The sequence below is a fragment of the Ostrinia nubilalis genome, chromosome 14 (genome assembly GCF_963855985.1).
Source record: "Ostrinia nubilalis chromosome 14, ilOstNubi1.1, whole genome shotgun sequence".
Classification (NCBI taxonomy): Eukaryota; Metazoa; Arthropoda; class Insecta; order Lepidoptera; family Crambidae; genus Ostrinia; species Ostrinia nubilalis.
The window spans coordinates 10,085,690-10,106,616 of NC_087101.1; the positions used below are offsets into that span (position 1 = coordinate 10,085,690).

The following is a 20,927-nucleotide window of genomic DNA, read 5'->3' on the forward strand; positions in this document are numbered from 1 at the left end:
CTCTCTAAAACAATTCGATATTCCTAATAATTGAGTTGGCTTTCAATTTCAATTGAAATTCAAATAAATAACTTACTTACCTCCCCGAATCAACTGGTAATTTAAAAAATGAAAATTCGGTATTTAATGATGAGTTTAAGCAACCAAATACCGAACGACGACTTTTTCTGTTCTGTTCACTCATTTTCGTCAATTTCGCAAAACAAAATAATATCACAAGCGGTTGACCGGCGCGTGACTCAAGCGAACCACAGCGAACGTGTGGCGAACGTCTGTCGCGCCACGTCGCGCTCGCATTCGTCCAAGACAGTCTTGCTAGGAGCGGTGTCTATGTGTGCGTGGCTCGAGCGCGTTTAGTATGGAGTTTGTCTTCTGTTATATTTTGTGCTTGAGCCTTGCCGCGTTATTATTTGCAAGATTGTTATTTCGACACAAAGTAATTTAGATAATTCTGATAAGAAAGATGATTGCATGTTTCTAAGAGAAAGTAACATCTATCGTTTCCAGTGACTCATTCAGTAGCCGCTACATGAAGCGATTTCAATTTAAGTTGGCAGGGAAATTGCTATCGATAAAGATTATTGATTGAACTCAAAATAGCGCAATCTATTTCAAGACAATGAATAGACACATTATGTATTCATTCCACTATGATTGCCGTGTTTCCCCTTTATTTACGACGTTATAAACGCTCGGAAACTAGTGCCTGAATTATGTAAGATTTTGCCTTTCTATCGGAACAAAGTAAGGCTTTTATGTTGTTCTACTTTTAGTTTTAAGATAAAATGAAAGACTAATAGCTTCTCATTCCAACCACTGCTGCACCTGCACTGCAACTCCTGTATAGCCAGGATCTACAGTTTGGCCTCCAATGAAATCAAACTAATGAAAGTTGAGTAGTCCCGGGGGATAGCTTACTGTCTTGGAAACCGCAACGAATTTAATAAGAGTTCAAGGATAGGTGGACCAACGATCTCATAAAGATAGCAGGAAGGCGCTGGATGCAGGCTACTACCAACCGGTCATTGTGGAAATCATAGGGGGAGGCCTATAGTCAACAGTGTTCTATGGCTGAAATGATGATGATCAAGGATAGGCAGTTGTTGCGACTAATCTGGACTTAAAGACAGTTTGGTGTCCTTTGATCACCCATGGATAAGAAGTCCTCCTTGATCAAAGGATGATGAGTGAGCAAAGGACACCAAAGTGTCGCCTGAAGTCCATTTTGATCACCTGGGTAATCAAATCCAGATGATCAAAGTGGAATAGACCGATATATCGGGTTATTTTTCTGGTCATAAAGCTTCAACTACACCAACGGCGCGATCATAGGCCAATGACAGCTCGCGCAGACTGTCATGGGTCGCGCGATTGTCATTGGACTATGATTGCGCCGGCGATGGCGATCTGCACGCGTTGGTGTGGTTGAAGCATAAGTGATTGAATGCTTACATTTGTTATTCCTGTTGTCCTCGTGGTCATCATCAGGGAACAGGTCGACCATGGGGTCGTCGCGCTTGCTCTCCGTCTGCCCGCTGCGCCCGCTGTCCGACTCTTCGTTCACGTCACTGTCGTACTTGCTGCAATGGAATAAATCACGGTAAGTCAATAACTATGGAAATTATTAACGCAAAACACGAGTCATTTACATTCGATGGAGTGGCAATGCCTTAATGAAATTCTCGAAGAGGTTCAAACATAGCGAGACGGACCGTAAATCATGGTAGATGAACCAAACTAAATATTTTTCGTCTATAAATGGTGTACATATGTTTAACAATGGAGCTGTAAGATTGACTGACTAGATATTATCATCCTACAGCTGGATCAACAACCTTGTTTGCAAGATGCTCAATTTCCCAACTACTTCTATGTAGTTAGCATTATTAGAAGTCACCATCCTAGAGAACCGTCTACTTGACGGTTGTCAGGGAAGAATTAAGTTAAGAGGTAGGGCTGTGAAAACTGGTCAGACACAAGCAAAGCATTCTCGTGGCACAATAAGCAGAGTAAGTCAGCAAAACCTGCTGACCTGTGTGCGGAGCTTCTAGCTTTCTTTCTTCCGTTTTTCATTCCAGCTGAGGTGCAAATTCAGTATCACGGTAATGGACGTACCTGCCTAGTATTTTCATTGTCACATTGTATTTAGCTTTACGTTTACGTCTATGCTTGGTTTTAACTAGCTGTCAAAACGACACCGTGATACGGATTTGTCAAAACAGCTGATGTTCGTTAGTCGTTCGGGCACGTTGAAGATGAACATTTTTAGCGTAATCGGGGCCCAGTAGTGGGTGCCTCTGACATCTCAGCTCGTCGCGGAGCCAGGCGTTCTCCTGGCACAGCCTGCGGACCCAGTGCGGAGCTTGTTCCTCGCTCTCCTGTCAGTGACGTCATCCAGCTGTAGCCAGCACTCACCGGATGGAGGCCATGAACTGCAGGTGCTTGTTCTCCTCCTCCAGCTGCGTCACACTGCTCCTGGCACATCTTGCGGACCTGTGTGCGGAGCTACTGTTCCTCGCACTCCTGCCAGTGACGTCACCAGCTGTAGCCAGCACTCACCGGATGGAGGCCATGAACTGCAGGTGCTTGTTCTCCTCCTCCAGCTGCGTCACACTGCTCCTGGCACATCTTGCGGACCTGTGTGCGGAGCTACTGTTCCTCGCTCTCCTGCCAGTGACGTCATCCAGCTGTAGCCAGCACTCACCGGATGGAGGCCATGAACTGCAGGTGCTTGTTCTCCTCCTCCAGCTGCGTCACACTGCTCCTGGCACATCTTGCGGACCTGTGTGCGGAGCTACTGTTCCTCGCACTCCTGCCAGTGACGTCACCAGCTGTAGCCAGCACTCACCGGATGGAGGCCATGAACTGCAGGTGCTTGTTCTCCTCCTCCAGCTGCGTCACACTGCTCCTGGCACATCTTGCGGACCTGTGTGCGGAGCTACTGTTCCTCGCTCTCCTGCCAGTGACGTCATCCAGCTGTAGCCAGCACTCACCGGATGGAGGCCATGAACTGCAGGTGCTTGTTCTCCTCCTCCAGCTGCGTCACACTGCTCCTGGCACATCTTGCGGACCTGTGTGCGGAGCTACTGTTCCTCGCACTCCTGCCAGTGACGTCACCAGCTGTAGCCAGCACTCACCGGATGGAGGCCATGAACTGCAGGTGCTTGTTCTCCTCCTCCAGCTGCGTCACACTGCTCCTGGCACATCTTGCGGACCTGTGTGCGGAGCTACTGTTCCTCGCTCTCCTGCCAGTGACGTCATCCAGCTGTAGCCAGCACTCACCGGATGGAGGCCATGAACTGCAGGTGCTTGTTCTCCTCCTCCAGCTGCGTCACACTGCTCCTGGCACATCTTGCGGACCTGTGTGCGGAGCTACTGTTCCTCGCACTCCTGCCAGTGACGTCACCAGCTGTAGCCAGCACTCACCGGATGGAGGCCATGAACTGCAGGTGCTTGTTCTCCTCCTCCAGCTGCGTCACACTGCTCCTGGCACATCTTGCGGACCTGTGTGCGGAGCTACTGTTCCTCGCTCTCCTGCCAGTGACGTCATCCAGCTGTAGCCAGCACTCACCGGATGGAGGCCATGAACTGCAGGTGCTTGTTCTCCTCCTCCAGCTGCGTCACACTGCTCCTGGCACATCTTGCGGACCTGTGTGCGGAGCTACTGTTCCTCGCACTCCTGCCAGTGACGTCACCAGCTGTAGCCAGCACTCACCGGATGGAGGCCATGAACTGCAGGTGCTTGTTCTCCTCCTCCAGCTGCGTCACACTGCTCCTGGCACATCTTGCGGACCTGTGTGCGGAGCTACTGTTCCTCGCTCTCCTGCCAGTGACGTCATCCAGCTGTAGCCAGCACTCACCGGATGGAGGCCATGAACTGCAGGTGCTTGTTCTCCTCCTCCAGCTGCGTCACACTGCTCCTGGCACATCTTGCGGACCTGTGTGCGGAGCTACTGTTCCTCGCTCTCCTGCCAGTGACGTCATCCAGCTGTAGCCAGCACTCACCGGATGGAGGCCATGAACTGCAGGTGCTTGTTCTCCTCCTCCAGCTGCGTCACACTGCTCCTGGCACATCTTGCGGACCTGTGTGCGGAGCTACTGTTCCTCGCTCTCCTGCCAGTGACGTCATCCAGCTGTAGCCAGCACTCACCGGATGGAGGCCATGAACTGCAGGTGCTTGTTCTCCTCCTCCAGCTGCGTCACACTGCTCCTGGCACATCTTGCGGACCTGTGTGCGGAGCTACTGTTCCTCGCACTCCTGCCAGTGACGTCACCAGCTGTAGCCAGCACTCACCGGATGGAGGCCATGAACTGCAGGTGCTTGTTCTCCTCCTCCAGCTGCGTCACACTGCTCTTGGCACATCTTGGCTTCTGATTGACAAAACCTGCGGACCTAATGCGGAGCTACTGTTCCGCAGTCTCCTGCCGGTGACGTCACCAGCCGTAGCCAGCACTCACCGGATGGAGGCCATGAACTGCAGGTGCTTGTTCTCCTCCTCCAGCTGCGCCACGCGCTGCTCGGACGCCTGCAGCCGCTGCTGCGCCGCCGCCAGCTCGTCGCGGAGCCAGGCGTTCTCCTGGCACAGCCTGCGGACCTGTGTGCGGAGCTTCTGTTTCTCGGCCTCGACCAGTTGCAAGTGGGAGGCGAGGGTCATCATCACCTGGAATGGAGAGACGGGCAGTTTGAAAATTGATGATTTCAATAGATCAATTAACTCAACAGTCGTCAGGATAGAACAACACAACAATTTCCAATAAAAAAGCAATCGGGTGTTCAGAAAAGAGTACATAAAGTATGATCACGTGGCAATTCCGGGCAATTTCAATTTTATTGACGTATTTAGCATATTTTCGATAACAATATTGAAATGCATTATTCACCTACCTACCTACCATAAATTATTTGCTTCCATAAAAAAATAGTCCTCGCTTGTAAATTGCGCCAGAGCAACAGACCAAACATCCAACTGACAAAGGGGTGGCGCGTAAGCTTTTGTGATGACGCCCGAGTGGAGTCATAATGTAGTGGTACTTAATTATTCTTTGTGCCATGATGAATGGGGCGTGCGCGCGCTCTCTCGCCTGCGTTACGGACTAAAATGTTTCCTACGGCGGTAAAAAGGACTTGTAAGCTTTCTTTTTTATCTGAGTGAGACAATAGACACTTTTACAAATTGAAAAAACGACCTTAATGGTTTACTTGTCATCAAAAGATTCAGACTTTTCTAAGGCGAATCAAAGCTTAGGTTTTGATTCAAAAGGCGCCTCGGCGAACGAAGATAAGAGGTGACCTAAATGCCGCGCCAAGAAAAGTCCTTTAAGCATTGACTGAATGTAGGACACCCTCACGCCCTAAGGGCTGTCTTTTAAAATACTTTTAAAAACTTTCCAGCGAGAAAGCGAATTATTTATATCGTCTATATCAATGAATATGCAGACTGAACTGGTTTTCCTAATTGCTGTTCGACATCTAAATTAAGGATTTATGTTTATCAGCAATAAAAAATCTAGTATCATGCATATCGAATGCGAGCAGTTAAGCATATAATTTGGAATTATTAACAGCAATTCCTTTTGCCGTGAACAACTACCGTAATGTTACTCTTTTTGTAAAAAGAGTACATCACTGTAGCTCCTCCAAAGGGATAAGTTTTCATGGTGCAACGATTCTAGCTTCAGACACATGTAGCGCCACGCGTATCTTCATCAAACCGCAGAGGGGAGACCTCAAACGTGGAAATATGACCATCCACACGTTATGCTCGAATCGAGATAGTGAAACCCAAAGCCCTGACCGCACTCGATCACGTTTCGTTTGTTTTGTTGAGCACATGTGCGGGACGCATGAAGATCGACCAACCGCAAACATGTGCGAAGGATAGAGACATTACTCGTAATCTATTGTTGACAGAGCTTTATAGCAACAGGTTGAGACGTTGAGTCGATTGAATCGTCCCGATAAATCTTCATTCATTCACTCGCAGTCAAGACATCTAAACATATAAATTACATCATCGAAAAGGATATGAGTAATTTAATTTACTCCATATCTATAATTTCCATGAAAATTACACGTAAATACACGTAATAATAACTAGACTCTTAATCATTTCCTCATTTCGGTCACTACTGACGCTTAAAGGTTGAGGCCTACTTGGTCAGAGACTCAAAGCCCAAACCCAGGCAGGGCAAAAAGTTCAGCTTGTCTTTTAGATTGTCATGGTTAATATCACAATCACAATCAGACACTGACCAGTGCTTCTCCAAGTCCGAGCTCGATGGCATCGATGCTCTTCCTGACTAATTCCCGGTAAGGAATAACAGGAATTTTGTTTTCATAGGGGTCACTTAAAAATTAGGCATTGATGGTGAAAAAAACGGGCATAAGGCTGCCTTCTCGTGCTCGTGGTCTGTGTTGGAGGCAAGACCTGCCAGCAACTGTGCGTGTTCGGCCCTCAAGGCCTTGAGACTAACGGACACTTTTGGACCCTAACCAGAGATGGTTCGAAGCAAAGTCGCCGTACTGAATTATTTGTTCGTGCCTTAATGTCACACTTCACCTGTGCTTCTCCAAGCCCGAGCTCGATGGCGTCGATGCCTTTCCTGACCAGGGCTGCCTTCTCGTGTTCATGATCCGTGTTGGAGGCCAGGCCTGCCAGCAACTGTGCGTGTTCTGCCCTCAAGGCCTTGAGACTAACGGACACTTTTGGACACTAACCAGAGCTTCTGAGACCAAGGCCGCCGTACAGCTGTGCGTGTTCGTCCCTTAACGTCAAAAATGAACAAAGGACACTGACCTGTGCTTCTCCAAGCCCGAGCTCAATGGCGTCGATGCTCTTCCTGACCAGGGCTGCCTTCTCGTGTTCATGATCCGTGTTGGAGGCCAGGCCTGCCAGCAACTGTGCGTGTTCGGCCCTCAGATCCTTAAGGCTATTATCATTCTTAGACTCACCTGTGCTTCTCCAAGCCCGAACTCAATGGCATCGGTGCTCTTCCTGACCAGGGCTGCCATCTTGTGTTCATGATCCTTGTTGAAGGCAAGGCCTGCCAGCAACTGTGCGTGTTCGCCCTCAAGCCTTCTAACGTTACACTTAGACTCTCACCTGTGCTTCTCCAAGCCCGAGCTCAATGGCATCGATGCTCTTCCTGACCAGGGCTGCCTTTTCGTGTTCATGATCCGTGTTGGAGGCCAGGCCTGCCAGCAACTGTGCGTGTTCGGCCCTCAGATCCTTAAGGCTATTATCATTCTTAGACTCACCTGTGCTTCTCCAAGCCCGAACTCAATGGCATCGGTGCTCTTCCTGACCAGGGCTGCCATCTTGTGTTCATGATCCTTGTTGAAGGCAAGGCCTGCCAGCAACTGTGCGTGTTCGCCCTCAAGCCTTCTAACGTTACACTTAGACTCTCACCTGTGCTTCTCCAAGCCCGAGCTCGATGGCGTCGATGCTCTTCCTGACCAGGGCTGCCTTCTCGTGCTCGTGGTCTGTATTAGAGGCCAGGCCTGCCAGCAACTGTGCGTGTTCGGCCCTCAGGGCCTCGAGGCCGGCGGCGACAGTCCGCGCGCCGGCCACCATCTCCTCCTGCGTCATCGCCGTCATCCTGCCTAGGGATTCGATCTTCTTTCTGTGGACAAGATAGGGAATAATGAGTTATAGTGCCAATGTAATAAAGATGAAAATCGATGATCAGCTCAAGAGTGTTTTGTGTTGTTGATGACACAAGTGAATATGCAACTTCTGGTCAACTCGCTACTTTAAAGATCGCGTCTGCATCCTTCAGATGAGATTGTAATCAAGAAGCAACATATTTGTCACGGCTGTCTTTATTGATGTTAGTCACAACAAGAATATGTATGTATCATTTGCAAACCTAATCGTGTTGATACATTTTTAATGATAACATACATTTGGGTAAATGAAGCTGCTTTTTTTGCGCGACACATTTCATATTGCATTAAGCTATTTGACTAATAAATAGCCGAAGACATGACGATTCGCAGACACAGTCGATGGAGTTACGAAACATAAAAATATTTATTTATCATCTATTTAATTTTGGACAGGTGGAAGGACAGGAGAAAGTATGATGACTCTTCAAAGAATAATTCCACTTAATGATACAATCAAAGTAGCAATATTATCCAAATAAATAATAAGTACGCAAGATTTATACTGCACTGGCTGGAGACTGATCTTAACAACAATACAAATCAAGACGAGACAGACAGCAGACACACTTTTTAGTGTGAAAGGTGAAAACGCGATTAATAAACTTGATTAGCTTTATGGATGATCCTATTCATTATTTATTTATAAACGAAGCGAAACACGGATATCTGAATGCCATTTTTCATTATAGAATTCATTAATTGATATTTGCAGCAATAATTTAAGCGTTGTTTTGTAAAATATCGTATTTTTGTGTCTTTCGATTCAGGTCGAACGGTCGACATCGAGTGGACAACAGAGGAAGTGTGCATTACGCCGGTCCATTGACACCAGAAAAAAGGTGGAAGTGGATATTGCGAAAGTCGTGGTGCGGCGATATGGGCCGCCGATGTGCCGTGAGAATGTGCGCCGGAAGAGCCGCGGTCGGGAACATAGTGGAGCTGACGTCCTGGTAATTCGATTTGCGATCACTACAATATTACCAGGTAGCTAGATATCTATGTGCAAAATGAGCAGTTCTTATAAGATTGATACAGTATGAAATAAAAACAAGACGTCAAACGCTGAAACTTGGAACAAAACCGGTGCCCAGAGAATTTGAAGCTGTAGTAAGCAAAACCGCTATGTCAAAAAGCACTTTGATGACGTAAATAAAGATAATAAAAAGAAAGATTTTTCTGTTAAAACACTTTGATAACGTGAAATAAAGATCATTTTAACGGTATGACATTTTTGTTAAACTTATATTTATTATTTTTTATTTCACTGAGAAAACAAGCTTCATTTTTTTGAGAAATAGGGTGTTTGTTTGTAATAGAAGGCACATAAAACACACAAAAATAGTGTGTGTAAGTAAATCATAACCGTTACTACATTTCGCCGAAATACCGACAATCTCGGTTACGTAAATAAGCTTTAAAACAAGATTAACGTCAAATGACCGTAACTTAATTAGCGGTTATAATTAGGTAATAAGTAGGTAAGTAAGTGAATAGCCGATACACGAATAACTTAGCAGCTTATTACAGTAACAACATGAATATTTGTTAGGAATAATGTTAGACAACAATAAAAATACATCACTGTTTACAAAATAAAATAGGAATCATAATTTATTTGTGTAATTAGTGATTAAAAGCTTGGCAACTTGCCTGTGGTAGGTATTTAAATTCATATGTATGCCGATGTTAGATTATAAAGGATACAAGTACAAGGTGTTAACATTATAATCGCAGCCATATCAAATTTTAACTATGACAGGGCTACTAGCTGAATACTAATTTATGATTTGAACGTGACAAAATGTTATGTATCATTTCAATAATATGCAAATTACCAAACAGTTTTGGAGAATGGGTACTTCCTTCGTTCTACATTACGAATTTGTCAAGGGTTATTATGATTCAAAACGCAATCTAGATTCTAGACCCTGCCTTTCAAGACACTTAAAAACACCGTTATTTTATACTGTTATCATATACGTCATAAACGTCACAAATTATGGTACCTATCTTTAAACAGTACATTACATTTCGAATCTAAGTCGTGATCACTTCGTTACGGCCTAAATTACGTTAACACATTATACGAGACGTTGATGTAATTTTTATGCGAAATTCACTATGAATCTTACATTGTCTAGGCCAGAGAAAATCCAACATTTAATAAAACGTGATTAAAGGTAACATAAATACATAGAAAATTTTATAAGTAAGGATTTTACATAAAACCTTTTTGCGTAGGGTAAAGGTTAAAAGGGATGCGATGAACGATGTTAAGGAACAAAAGGATAGCCTCAGGAGATATTCTAACAAAACTGTTATAACTGAAATGAAATTACCAATAAACATTTAATTAATTTCTTGAACAAGCTAACGGTACAGGTATTATTAATTATTTGATTAATTTCAGATTACAAAAAAGAAAGAAAAGAAAATCTTTTAAGAATACATAGGAATTTTCATTATTACAGTTATTTTCATTAATTTATCAAAGCCAGGAATGAAATAAGAATAGTGTACATCAGACTTGAACTAGATAAAATGCCACAGTATTTACTTGAAGTATCGTTCGTAACTCTACTAATAATTTGTTTATATCTCTTATATCATCACAATTTTCTTTTTCCGTGTTTGGGAATAACTTCATTATCAAGGTATAGCTAAACAATATGACCTTCCACAAAGTAAAGATGGTCACATAACAATAGGCAAACACTCGTGAGAACTATACTGAACCTAAACGGTTTAATGGAATAAATACATCCATTTTCTAACAATTGTTCAATGCCGAAACCATTTTGTGTCGTGTATTGTATAAAAAGAAAACATTCGTGTATAGGTGAGTCGTCTAGTTTCAAAACCCGCTAAAACGCTCCTGCAACTAATTTCTGTTTATATCTCTAAATGATGCTACTGCAATTTTCTCATCATACTGTTCAATTATTTTCGATCAAAATACACTAAAAGACTACTAAACTAGCACTTAAAATTCGGTTTATGTTACAAACTCCGCTAAAACGCCGTCCGTTTCTTTCAAAACCCTCTAAAAGTTGATTGACCAATGGTAGCACGGTATTTTGGTCACGTGACTGCGAAATCAGTATGGAGATTTTTTCATAACGTGCTTGCTTCATAATTTGCTCTTATCAAATTCCGCTAAAATACAACATGTCCGTTTCAAATCCCATTAAAACCGAATGTTCGTAAAAAAATACGCCAAAATGAAAATAGTTTTCATTATAATTCAAATTATATTTAATTTAAAGATAAATAGCAATTACTGTTAGTATTGCCAGATGACAATAATAATTCGTATCATATTTTTTTTTGCCTAAGGCCAAAGCTATATGGATAAGCGGTTTTTTTCAATTTCTCGAAATCTTATCAAAATCGTTTTAGCGGGATTTGAAACTAGACGCCTCAGGTATTCTTTGTTTACATACTGGCTGCTACTTCAAGCAGCCAGTATAGTTAGTGCTTTTAAGCGAAGCACTAACTTTTTACTATTTTTTCAGTTTTAGTAAAAAAGGGTAAATTCGCCGTAACTCTAGTCAGCACTTAGCCATTCCATTATTCCCACCCCACGACATATGCAAAAAAAGTTCGCATTAGAAGTAGATACCTACATAGGAAACCAGTCTCTAATGTAAGACAATTACCTCTACTTTCACAATTCCAGGTGGCTGATCAATGGAGTCTGGTTCAAAGCACTAAACCCGACTCACTAGTTCATATAATCCAGAGGTACCGGCTCGTAGCCTTGCCGAATTCGTACCGAGTTCAACCCCCTTCTCATGGGGGAGAGGAATGAGCGACGTGGGCCGCATAAAATACCCGTTGCCATGGCTACCAAGGGCGACAACCCCCCTTAACTACGTCTACGTGTTAGGCTCTAGAAAAGGAGAAATTAGTCTACATTTGATTACATTTTCGGGCGCCTATTAATGTTGACACGGTTTCGGGGCGAATGAGTCCAGCAAATAATGCTTGAGGCATACGTTGTTGGGTTTATCTTGATGACGTCGTTGTTTTGCTTGGGGTCACAATAATATGTTATGGGCGCAGAAACTAATAAAATCGACTTATTACTTGGTATATGTTTGGGTATTCCTACATTGCAGACAACATCTGTACCTATCTATTCAAAATATTGAAGCATACTTGATCCCAGACGCAATAAAATCCGTCGTAAAACAAACTCCAATTCACCGGGGGTTACGGATATGGGAAGAGTTTCCCTCTCTCGTTTTCTCGTTAAACCCCATGAAATGGAGGCTTTCGTCTTGGCCGAGAGCCAGAAGCAACTGGTACTCATATGATACTGCAATATGCCGCAGATTTGGTAAAATATTTGTACAGCTGAACAAAGGAAATATTTTCTAAGCAACATTATTGGCAACAATGACGTCATTCGTTAAACTAATCCATGAAGCGACACTTACATAACAACTACAATTAGTGCAACTAATAAACAGCACGTTTATAAAAAGAACAATAACGGTTTCAGCAGACAATACATCGCGTTGGTCGACTGAATGAGATGCGCAATGACTGCAATGTAAAGATGCCAAGGATAACTTAAGTGTTAAAAAACATCGATATAATATCGATACTTTTCTGCGATATTTAATATTTTGGCATCCGTATCGATTTAAAATTTCAAGTGATAAAACAGTGTTCTGTTTCCATCTAACAAATGAACTCATTATGATAGATTACAAGTCAATCAGATAGCTATTTACTCGTGGTCAGTAGGAATAAGAGGAAAGGCTAGATTTTAGATCGCCAGAAATCTATACTAAAGAATAATATCGATATTTTAGCACTACCTACGACATCCCTAGGACCACTCTTTATGGCTACTAAATCAGACAACAAACAAGCTAGACTCGGCAACGACAACGAGTGACTCACGGGCTGATCAAATAGTGGTGCTGGTACTGAGAATAAATGTGATCTGCGAATCACAAACAAAGGGCCCGAGTTACCCTAATGCAATTATACTGTGTTCATATAAGGACAAAGGCCGGCCAATCGATGCGTCTAGACATAAAGGCAACCGGGGCCACGGCTGTAAAGCTGATGCTGAATTGAAACTAAAATGTCTCGCCTGGTTCATTGATCTATTTGGATTCCGACGGTATGAGATGATTTAGCAATAAATATTTAAAACACTATTTCGTGATGCGATTCATTATTATATTTTGCTGTAAATTGTATCTATCTAAGCAAAGTTGAGCAATTAACGAAAAAAGTTATGGTTACATTTTCATCAGTTAGTTTAGACAGTGCAAAAGTGTTAATTAATAACTAATGAAGCTTTTATAAAATCCTACTCTGAATATTTTTCACAATGTCTAGTTTTTGTTAAAGTATTACACTTTACGGATCAACACAACATCAATACTAGACTAATGATCACTCATTATTAATTTAAGAGCGGCAAAGAGTGAGAACTAATTAAACTTCCCAGATTAATCTCAAAAAGTCTGTCATTAACTAATCTACAACCTGCTTCAGTTCAGGTGGGATGCGAACCCGCTGCCTTCTGACAGTGTACAGATTATAATCACAGGTGGTAAAAGCTCTCGGTAGACATGTGAAAAGGCGTGGATGTCAGTGCCCGCACGTATTTTCGGACCCGTATTATCCGCCACCTCACTCATAGAGAGCTGCTGAAATGGGTAAGACCCAAAGATGTGTGCCAATTTTTTCAGTTTCAAGTTATTTATCTTCATTTATTATAAAAGCAATATAAATGCTAAAATCCCAATACGTTAATCTAATACCCACTACCCTTGAGCAAATCCTTTCAAGGTCAGTAAGCCGAGAACTCTAGATGGATGATTCTGAAAGGGCACAAAAGGTCAAGGGCGCGAATTTAGACGAGCTACTTGGCTGAAATTATGTAACAGGTACATTCTGGTAATAATGCTGACAAGACAAACCGTCTGGAAGTTGATTTAAAAAGTAAATTAATAACATAAAGGCTTGTAAAGGTTGGCTGGGAGAAATAACAATAGAAAGTGATTAACAAGCTGTTTTCGAGTCAGAACTATCTTAGTTAATCGGCTTCCTCCTTTTATAAATTAACAGCAAAGCGAAAGTTACAGACGTGACTGATAAAACTAAGTACACCGAATGTACGTAAGCGCCTTCGGAGGAAACAACTTGGAAGCAGTTGCTGCCCAACTTCGTCTATTCGCAGAGATGAGATTTTACAAGTTGTTCCAGTGTTCCACATACTTTGTAGACTGAGCAAAACAAAGTTTACGAAAAATGAGAAATATGATATCGATTATGTAGATTCAAGAGCGAAACTGGGGCTTTTCAGGCCCCGTAAAGTAAAACGTAACTTGACCATCGTCATGCCTATAAGAATTGATGTTCATCACACCCTACACGAAGAAGAGTCATCAATAAACTTCGTGGACGACATAACAGCTTTTTAAAAGCAAATGTTTGTATGGAGGTTGATGATGAGCAAGTCTAGACGGTTGAAAGTGAACATATTACACTCATTAATGACCCGTAATTCGGCCGTCGTTTGCCCATAATCATAAGGGGCCGAGATTTATAGAGCCACTTCGTCGCACCATAATTTATTCCCAAGTGCGCTAATGTAACGTCCATATTGTGCAGAATAATTAGTCTACAAATAAAGAGATTTGAAAAGCTGATGACGACTCGTAACTGTTTCTGAAAAATTTGCAATGTTTTTTATTTCTAATGTTCCTAAAATACTAATTATTAAAAAACATAATCAGTCAGATGAACTAACACCTTGAGACACTCTCACTTTCGTACACTCTGTCGAAATCGAAACAAATTACAACCATGTTGTCGTTGTTGAACGTTTCTTGTGTGTCAACAGTGTTATTGTTAAACAGACAATGAAATGAATAGGTGCTGACATGACGAATATAATTGAAATGAAACATAAATAACTTCATACTCACATTCTGTATGCGTTCAGAGTCTTCGACATTATACAATTGGTGGGCAACTAACAAATTAATCCATTTCACCACACTAGAACGACGTAATGAACGGCATTCTTATCACACAACTTCCACGTAGTAAATATTGTAGCAAAATATTGTTTTATGACTAACTTCTAAGTTCTAACACTGTCCACTGTAAATAAATGTAAATTTGAATTTCAGAATTTAAAAAACTATTTGTAGCAACCTTGGAAGGATGTATGCATGTTAATTTTTCATTGTCACGAAAATCAATATTGCATGAGGAAGTAAGTTGTTTTGACAAAACAAAATTAAAATGGTTGTATGTAGATTTTTAGCCCGTTTCGTTAGATTTTCGTTTTATTAACTAAACCGACATATCGTTATCGAAACAAACAAAAACAGGGCATGAAACGCCATGAACCCACTAAGGAAGCGTTATCTATATCGGCTCAGGTCATCCACGTGTGGTTTTGGCACACATCGTGAGGAAAATAAATGCCGTGCCAATAGTTGCACAATTCTTCAACTGTACGCAACGACGCTATACGTTTCCCCCGAGAAAGAAAGAGTTCGAAATATAAACTGAAGAGTTAAAATAGATCAACTCCTACGCAACTCCGCCGCTGGTGTGTCGTTGATCCCTTAAACTCATCCGTTGACAATGCTATCGCCTTTTGTTTTTGCATCATATCAACGACGTGTGGCATTATTTGTTATCAAACATCGTATTTTAGAATAATTTGTTTTTGTTACGTCATAAATAAATCCAAGCTACATATCGAAGTCGATCGGCGTAAGTTCATTAATCCAGATACAACGTCATAAAAGCGAGCTTTATTACCATAGTAAACATTGGGTGCCGTTGTTTCAAGCATGTATTCCATGATGGATGTGGGAGCTTCATTTTCCAAGAAACAAGAAAACTACAATAGAACACTAAATAAGTTATGATGCCGCAGTGCGCAACAATATTAATTTAATGAAAATACTTTCGCAATCACTCAGTAGCAGCAAGAATAGGAAAATAATTAAACCTAGCATTTGCGTCGAAATATTTTAATATTTCATTATTTTTTTGCAGATTGGTGTTCTTAAACTATTCAGTTTTAGAGTGAAGATTAGATGTATTATTACGTCCAATTGGATTAACGATACACACTTGAAAATATATTCGATATAACTTAAAATATTGAAGTAAAAATGTAAATAACGCATGACTCGGTGGAAATCATGCGATAATTGCGAATCTAACGAGCGATTTGCAACCACATTCTGCTTTGATTCCGGTAACTGGGTGATTTCATTTGACGCGCAACTGCATGTATTGAATATTTTATATGTTTAAGACAATGACCTGTTAACGTATGACGATATGAATAATAAAGAGTTCCACAGATTAGTAACCATATTTTATGAACTGAAAACTTCATTCTGCCCGGAGTTCCTGAGGGAAATCTTAAGCTCGGCAAAAGCTCTCCAACATTTCAACGGAAGCGGTACCCTTTGACTCAGAGAATTTAAATCAGCTAGAAATCCTTCGATATTTCCGAGTGAAACCATGAAGAGAGCCTTTTTGCTTCCTGCTTTTTAATACTCAGTAATGAGGCCAGATCTGAATTACTGGCAAAGATAAAAAGAGTTCTGTTACTTTGAGCTTAATGCAATACATGTACAACAATCAACATTGTTTTTTAATACGACTTTACCGTTTGCGGTTTAAATTGCGAATTTAATAACGAAAATGTACGACTGTTATAAATTTTATAATCCATCTTTTGTTCAGCAGTCTCTCCATAGTATATTTTCTAAATTAATTTGATAACCGACTAGTAAGATGTTCATCTTACAATAAATAATTGATTTGACGTGCAGTTGTCAATAAAATCCGAATCACATCCGAATGTTCATTAGGAGAAGGAAAAACCAGCCGTTCGAGTATTATAAAGTGTATTAACGTGGTCGTAATTAAATTTTACGAAACGCGAATACCAGCGCAGAAATGTTAATGACTGAGGACTTTAATCGTGAAAAGAATGTGTGCGCCCGGGCCGTTTTCTCATGCCGTTCAGCCGCTCGCTTTATAAAATAACGATACTATCGCACTATTCGCGTTGCTATCATTTGGGTCAACTAATCTTTATATCTTTAATAGTCAGATAATTTCAATTACTGGGCGTCCATTGAAAATAGCTTGAACAATGCCTCGATTGAGAAAAATCGAAAGTTGATTAATCAACGGAAGCTTTCTTCGTGTGATCGAATGTGCCTTTCAAAAGAAAAACAATAAAATTCAATCTGTTATGAAATTCTAATTACGTTGAAGAATTTTTTATTCACATGAATTTAGTTTATTGACCCGATCGGACTTACAAGAATACTCAGAATCTTTATTACCATGTGGGTGGGTTAAAAATTTTTCTTTTGATCGAATGGAAAATGTTGTATTTCACTAGCTTCACGAAGCCGCATCATAGTTGGAACGTAATCGATTTTACAAGACCTCGTTTACAAACACGCAATAACGTTTCTATTTTTTTTAAAAGCGTGATTTGTGGCTGTACGTTAAAATTGTTAGTGTCCAAATACATTAATAAGAAAAAGCATGATTATCGCCTGATGCGACCAATTAATTTGAAGAAGAAAAACATTGTTGAATGAACATTGATCCTTCCAAGGTAGCGAACATTGAGAGACACAGGTTGAAGATTATTACGGTGAGTTTCAGGACGGTTGTTGAAATGGACGCGTAAACGGTTTCAAAGTGGTTATTTTAATGCCGGCTCTTGGGAGCGACAGCACGCGTCCGTCCGCGCCGGAGGTGAATTGCGTACTGGAGTGAATCGACTAGTGGTAGCGGTGGCCTAGTGCGGCGCGCGCCTCGGCGCCACTCGATTAGCATTATCGAGTCGATAGTATAGCGACAGGTGAACTCGATGAAATGGCTGTGATATTCATAGCTTTAAATCTTATCTCCACGCTATGACATAGCATATTTTATCTAGTTAACACGATTTTACGAAAAAGTTTATAGGATCAAAGTGCATGTTGGTATGGAACAGAAAGCATGTTTATGTGATTTGACAGAATAACAATCAAACCACAAGACGAACTATCAATGATAAGGACATTTATGTGAAATACCTACCATAAATTGACCTAGACATTCTACTAGCCTGTTATCACCAAGATTATAAGGTCAGTCAAGATTCGTGTTTTTATTTACAGTAATAATAAACGTATGCACTAGTTTGTTTTTATCAGCAGTTTCAAGGTTATTCTATAAAATGATTAGATCTCAAGATATCTCGAGAAGTTTATGGTTGGAAAATTATCATCAGCAGTTATCAAATACTATTAACAAAAAAAACAGAATCTATGGTACAGGTAGGTACGAGCTGAATTTTTCAACAAAATTTTACTAAGCTATTTATTTTATAATCCTTACAACCGTCAAAGTGATGAGAACATAAACGTCTGTTACGAATGTTACGATAAAGTATTTTGTCACAAACCGTACCTCTCATTTCCTAAAAGAGATTGAAATCGAGCAACAAATTAAAGCCGTCTCGTCACGAGCCGTTGCACCGCCCTATTTCCCAATCGCGTTAGCTGGGGTGGCCACCCCTATGCGACCCTACCCCGCACACATGCGCAGTTTGTGCAAGTACATCTGCACAACAACACGTATACAGTCGACAGCTTATCCAGCTACACATTTTTTGTGCTAAAATAGAATCTAATACAACTGCATAAGATGATACAGCGTCAGCTTGTGACGATTGTACACCTAATAACGGGGTTGCCATGAATCATGATGGAGTTGATAAACAAATTGGTAGAGCATCCCTTGTTGAAGAGCGTAATGTCTAGCCGTAGGGAAAAAAATATTTTAATAACTATCTATGAAGATTTGAAATTGCTGATATAAAAGGATTAGATAGGAAATTACTTTTCGATAGAATTCAACTAAGCACTAACAACGGTAACAAAAACATTTGAGGAGTTCCACTAAATCGATGGAACTTACCAAGGCAGACAAAACTTAGATTAATTTATAACTTAGAAACCAGAATCACTCCTGAACGCTTCCACATTCGATGAACCAACGATCTAATTAAAGCTTTCGAGTGCCACTTTGATCGACTAACCAATGAATATCATATGGATGAGCAGATATCGATACCTCTGGGCTCAAAGGTCGTAAAGGACAAAGTACGACTTTTCAGGAGAAGCAAAAAACGATTTTTTATTTTTTTGTTCGACAGTAACTTTTTTGTTTTTTGAGCTACTAAAATATGACCTAAGAAGAAAGTGCTTAGAATTCACAGCATTTTCCGAAGAGGTATTGAAAAACTGGACTAGGGCTGTATTTACTGAGATAGATTTCCTTTACGCCCTCAAAATTACAATAAAAAGTCCTTTACGCCCCTCAAATATACGTCCTAGGCAAGTTACTCAGGTCGTAAGTCTATTTTTATTTTACAAAACTACAAAACCAAGGTAATAAATGACAATTTACATAGTTTTATAGGTTTTCATAGGTCGTAACGGAACACCCAAGTAAGGTATTATGCAAGGGTAAATTGATAATTTAGCATAAATATTTAATGTTTTATGGTATTTGATATGTAATATACCATTTCTTTACATATTGTTAATGAATTATGGTATTTTAAATGAAATAAAATGATTTTTCGTAGCTTCATAATTTAATGCACACAATTTATGAAACTATTATTTAAGCAAGCAGAAGTTTTGATATCTTCAAACTAGAAGATACCATTTCCGATATAAGAGCGAATATAGAAAATAAATATTATGACGCTTTTAAATAAAACTTCATATTAATAATGTCTACTTTATACGAAAAGCCGAAACCAATTTTATTTTATTTATTTATTTAATCATTATAATTGTTTCCAAAAACTACAAATGGCGGACTTAATTCCATAGGGCAGTCTGTCAACCAGTTGACCTTATGATAATGCAGATAGGATAGAACTATTAAGGACAAACGAAAACCAAACAATAATTATTCTAAATTCTAAATAGATTAAACATTGTTATTCATAATAGCTTGAAATTATGTCATTGTACTTGGTACAAAAGTAGAAAGATTAGGTAAGTAAGATTTCAAGTAGGAAGTTTTTCATTCCAGTAAAGTACATCCACTTACTGTACTCCTACACAAATACCGTTTTTAAAAGTAAATTATTTTTAATATAAAAATATAACTTCGAAAAAAAGTGCATTCACGCTTTTTAGTACATTAAGTCTCAACTGACACTATGTTTTCCCATGTTAAGCGTAAATATTTTTCCTACTAGTTATACTTTATTAGCTGATCCAAATAACTTTAGAAACTATACTTATTTATTATAATTGTTACAATCAAAACTCAAACGTAGTTTTGACGTGGTTAGTCAAAATTCGTAGGAAATCATTAAAAACAATTGTAAAGTGTAGCATTTGTGTGATTTATGCATACAAAACATGTCGGTAGTCGGGTAATAATGACACCTTATGGTACTACAGTAAGGTGACTTCTTTTTCTCATCTAGTTTTTTCATTTTTTAAAGGACAATGACCAAAAGTGGTCCAAATGTCCACCACTAATGAGACCTATATTGGCTTATAGTCCATTAAATAGAGATTAACTTTCAGTACGGGACGAAAAAAAAATAAGCTGTCAGTTAAAAGTTATGACCGTATGAAAAATTGTTGTAGTTAACGCGCTAATCTCAGGAACTACTGGTCCGATTTGAAAAATTATTTTTGTTATGGATAGCCCATTTATCAAGGATGGGTTTAAGTTATGGGTACTTCTCATTTACACTCAAATTTGATGGTCACACAATAATAGTTCATAAACGGTATAAGTTAGAACAATAACTTTGAAATCAGATGATAAAATATCTATTTAGCAATCAATTTGTGTGTAGCATATACTAAAATCATCGTAATTAAATATACTTTCCACACAATAGTCAAAAAAATATCTTCTTAAAATTATTTTGAATTGAGAAAGCGAAATACGTTGGTCACACGATTTTAGGTACCTAAAATTTTGAGTAATAATACAAGATTGTCGTTAAACCGAACATCAGCAACCAATCACAGTGTTCTATTCGGTTAACGTCAGTCGCGCTTCGACCATTGGGGAGGTGAAATAGGTCGATCGTCGCTCCGCGAAAAAAATACGTAACTTTTTGTGATTATCCATAGACATACCGTCGCTTGCTTGAACAATATTTTCTACCTCTAAAATTTAAACAATTTAATTGAAACTT

At 40.2% G+C, this 20,927-nt stretch overlaps 1 protein-coding gene across 1 annotated transcript in view; it reads right to left on the bottom strand.

Moving 5' to 3' along the window:
* The window catches only part of LOC135078123 (kinesin light chain), a 35,904-nt gene extending 18,440 nt beyond the window's left edge, over positions 1–17,464 (bottom strand). The window contains exons 1-5 of the mRNA XM_063972705.1: positions 17,351–17,464; positions 14,629–14,806; positions 7,410–7,623; positions 4,459–4,661; positions 1,453–1,580 (exon numbers count right to left, since the gene is read on the bottom strand). Of these exons, the coding sequence (XP_063828775.1) occupies positions 1,453–1,580; positions 4,459–4,661; positions 7,410–7,623; positions 14,629–14,657 (574 nt within the window). The 5' untranslated portion in view covers positions 14,658–14,806; positions 17,351–17,464. The remainder of the gene's footprint in view (positions 1–1,452; positions 1,581–4,458; positions 4,662–7,409; positions 7,624–14,628; positions 14,807–17,350) is intronic.
* Between the last annotated feature and the right edge of the window lie 3,463 nt (positions 17,465–20,927).